This window comes from Archocentrus centrarchus, chromosome 14, assembly GCF_007364275.1.
Source record: "Archocentrus centrarchus isolate MPI-CPG fArcCen1 chromosome 14, fArcCen1, whole genome shotgun sequence".
Classification (NCBI taxonomy): domain Eukaryota; kingdom Metazoa; phylum Chordata; class Actinopteri; order Cichliformes; family Cichlidae; genus Archocentrus; species Archocentrus centrarchus.
The window spans coordinates 21347198-21350787 of record NC_044359.1 but is presented as its reverse complement, the minus strand read 5'-3'; the positions used below and the strand labels follow the sequence as shown (position 1 = coordinate 21350787).

Below are 3590 nucleotides of genomic sequence, written 5' to 3'. Positions count from 1 at the left end.
TGCTGTATGGTTCATTTAACATTCAAGTAGGCAACTTTTAATTTAATTTTACTTTTAATTTGAACCATTTGCACGAACACAGGCAAGATTAAAAGTGGCGTGCAGAACTCTGTAGCCACTTTGTCTCGACGTTGGCCTAAAAATGACTCATTGCGGGGAAGTCATGTTGTAAAAGTTTTTAAGGACACAGTATGGATGTACTTCAACATAAAAAAAGATTGTAGATGTTTGCTTTTTTATTGTTACACAAGATGGCACTCAGTTAAATTTACATAGTAGGTTTTAAAGTCCTCAGGTAGCATCCATGATAACTGGGACTGAAGATTAGGCAGATGTACACTCCTCTGGAGAAGGGAAAAATAAAAAGATGATCAGTGCACAACATTACTCTTGACTGCAAGATATTTCATTTAAGATTTCCTACTGATATAAAAATACCGCTTTTGGGAAAGAACATGACATTTTCAGGAAGGACGCCAGTCTGCAAGGAGAACTGCCTGAACTTCTCCTGCACCTCAGCGCTGAGATCCGCATCACGTCCTGTGAAAACACATGCTGTAAATCTGGTGCAGCGGGCACAACTTTACTGAACAGCTGAGCAGGTTGAAATGGATTCGACAGAAGGTAGAATCATGACCAAATATGACTTTACCATATAGTTTGTTAACAATATAGGTGTCATTCTCCTTGGTGTTTACAGCGTGAGTCAGAGCGTATTCATCATATTTCACATCAACTATGGACAACACACTCAAGTGTCCCGTGCCTGAAAAAAGGAAGAAATTGAATAGGTGAAAATAAAAATACTGAATGGTCAATTCATCTGTGTCTTTCTGTGCGGGTGCACTCACGTCGACTTATGGATCTGTACTTTCCAGGCACATCAGTCTTATTGGCAACTTTGTCCATTTTCCGACATGTACCATTATAGCTGAAAAGATATAATTGAAATGTGATTAATCTTCATTTTTAATATTTTAATTATATGTAAATGCCAATTCTCTCAGACTGTCTTCTCACACTTACACACTGGAGTATAACAAATCCAGATCCCCATTTGGAAGTGGGGTAATCACGTAAGTGCCCATGTTCATCTTCCCTCTGCGACTGACATAACGCTCAGCATTCGTGGCAAGTCCAATATGATACCACTTACCAGCAATCTGTGGACACACGCATAAGGAAAGCAGCAGGAAATTATACAGAAACACAAGAGCTGTTTATTGTAACACCTCCTGTTACCAGCTTTATTAAAAAGAAAAAGTCTGTTTTAAAAACCTTGGTGGGTGTTGAAGACAACCTGTATGATCTTCCAGTAAAATGTTTAACTTTACATATTTGCATAATTATTACGCTGAAATATACTTTGGTTCGCATTGCCTCCAAAACGTCTGGTGAGACTCCACCAGTGCTCCCCTTTGTAGCCAGTTTGGTTCATAAATTTTACAGGTAGCATTTCTAGGCAGTGGCCTCAGGATCACAGTTCTGCATTTTAAGAACGATGTTTTTTCATTGACTTCATCAGGTGGTGACCTCCAACTCACATTAGGATTGGTTTGCAGCCGAGTGCGGGATGAGAATTGGGACCTCAAACTCTGAAGCCCCGGCCTTTAATGCAGCCACCTTCAGTTGCTGCTTGTTTGTGGGTCTTTCTGCCTTCAACTTTATCTTCATGCCTCGTTAGTTTGAGGTTCTGGTGACTAGCTTATCCCATTTCTTTCTACTGAGAAACTCTTGGGTTGTTTTTGCTGTGTACTTTGGGCCATCATTCACTTGCACTGTGAAGTGCTGTTTGATCACTTTTGTGGTGGCAGCTGATGGCAGCTGCAGTACAGGCCTTTTGAACCTTTGAAAATGGCTGCCACTGGTGAATAGTCACTGAGTGGCTCCACAGTGTAGTTGTTCACAAGTGAAAGATCACCAGTTCAGTCTTGCAAGGAGACACAAATCCCTTTGCAGCCGTGTCAGGAAGGCCACGTGGTGTCCGAGTCTGCCAAATCAAACATGTTGAGCTACATGTTGTGATTAAGGGAGCAGCTGAATGTAGCGAGTAACAGTACATGCAATTCTTTTGTTAAATCCCTTCAATCAAAGCTGAAAGCCCGCACTGCAGTCATATCTTGTTTTATTTTGCACAGAGGCACAATCACAAAAATACTCACGTTCACATACTTACGCACCAAACACAGAATAACGTGCAAAATTAAAATATCACCATATGATATACTTGAATATGTGCTGAAGCAACCTTTCCAGTGACCCTAATTTGGACATGCAGTCATGAAAACAGATAATAATTAATGACTCCTACCGCCTGTAAATCAAAGTCTGCCTGAGGTACGACTTGAGAAGAAACCATGAGGGAGCAGAGCACAGCTCCCAGCAGAGTGAGAAAAGAAGCCATAGCTGCTGATGAGTGAAGAAATGATGATGGAAGATCTGGGAGTTGCTGTCTAACGACCCTTTATATAGATGACACAGAGAGCACCTTTTACCTTCCAGCCAGCACGCACACCCACACTAAAACACCCCGATCGTGGGATGGATTCAAACACATGATGCTTTTGGTAAACACACGGAGGGTTTCATAACCACAAAGTTTATTCCTACAAGGGCAGAATTATATCCACTGTGTGAGAGGTGAACAGAGAAACATTCACAAAAACAACTTGAATAACGAGAGAGTTGAGTTCATATCCTCGCAAACAAAAGCGTAGGATTTGGAAAGTAGATCATGTGATTTCAGTGAAATGAAAATTAAATCTAATTTGGAGTATAGACTTTAAAAAGACAAGAAAAAAACACCTCTGATGTGGTAAACAAGACAGTGGCTGTGCTCCAGTGCGTTCTGTAGTAGAGACCACAGAATCAAATTCATCTGTCAACATCTGCTGACATGCACAGTAACACGTAACATGCAGTGTCAAAAACACATGCCCTGACAGATGACCTGAAGTCCTTTCATACAAAGTTGTAGTTTTTCTTTATGGGTTTAAAGTCAAACTTTTTTTTTTTTTTTTTTAATTTATCTGCAAATTATTGAAATCCTGTGACTCTCAGAGGCTTCTTGCCTGTGCAGGCTGTGGTGTCATGAGAGTAAGTAGAAGAGCTTCATTCACAATGAGTTTTACATTTTTTCCAAACTTGCCCAATGAACTCAAAGTTAATTTCTTTAACAAACATTATTTTGTAATACCATATGATTGAATTTAATAATAAAACACTGGTTAATTAGTTAATCACATGAATGTACTATAAAAGCAGCAAAAGAGTTAAAAAGTGAGTCTTGAAATAAGAATGTTTCATAGGTCAACACAGAACATTAAAGCTTGCTCTTTTGCCAGTGTGAACAAAAAAGTCAATAACTTCAGCATAAACACTTATTTTCATGGCAGTTACTAAGCTAAGTACACTGATGCAAGAATGGCTATGCTGCTAAATCTGCTGACTGCTAATGCACCGAGCGTATCAGTGCCAGCTGATCAGGAACAGTCACAGTATAAAGATTCCTCCTGCCTGCATTCCTTGCCAATTTAAATAAACCTTTGCTCCTGGAAAACAAATATTTACACATTGTCCAAGAAATGCAT

General features: G+C 39.6%; 1 protein-coding gene across 2 annotated transcripts; it reads right to left on the bottom strand.

The window, feature by feature from the left end:
• Positions 1-218: 218 nt before the first annotated feature.
• Positions 219-2492, bottom strand: LOC115792448 (lipocalin-like). 2 transcript variants are annotated; one of them, XM_030746985.1, is made up of 6 exons: positions 2312-2489; positions 1027-1163; positions 852-931; positions 653-766; positions 439-540; positions 219-344 (listed from the first exon to the last, which is right to left on the bottom strand). In XM_030746985.1, the coding sequence occupies exons 1-6, from the start codon at positions 2402-2404 to the stop codon at positions 325-327; spliced, it is 546 nt and encodes a 181-aa protein (XP_030602845.1). In that variant the 5' UTR covers positions 2405-2489; the 3' UTR covers positions 219-324. The 2 variants fall into 2 exon arrangements, with proteins under 2 accessions (XP_030602845.1, XP_030602844.1); XM_030746984.1 differs by lacking the exon at positions 219-344 and having other exon boundaries at positions 407-540; positions 2312-2492.
• Positions 2493-3590: the final 1098 nt, after the last annotated feature.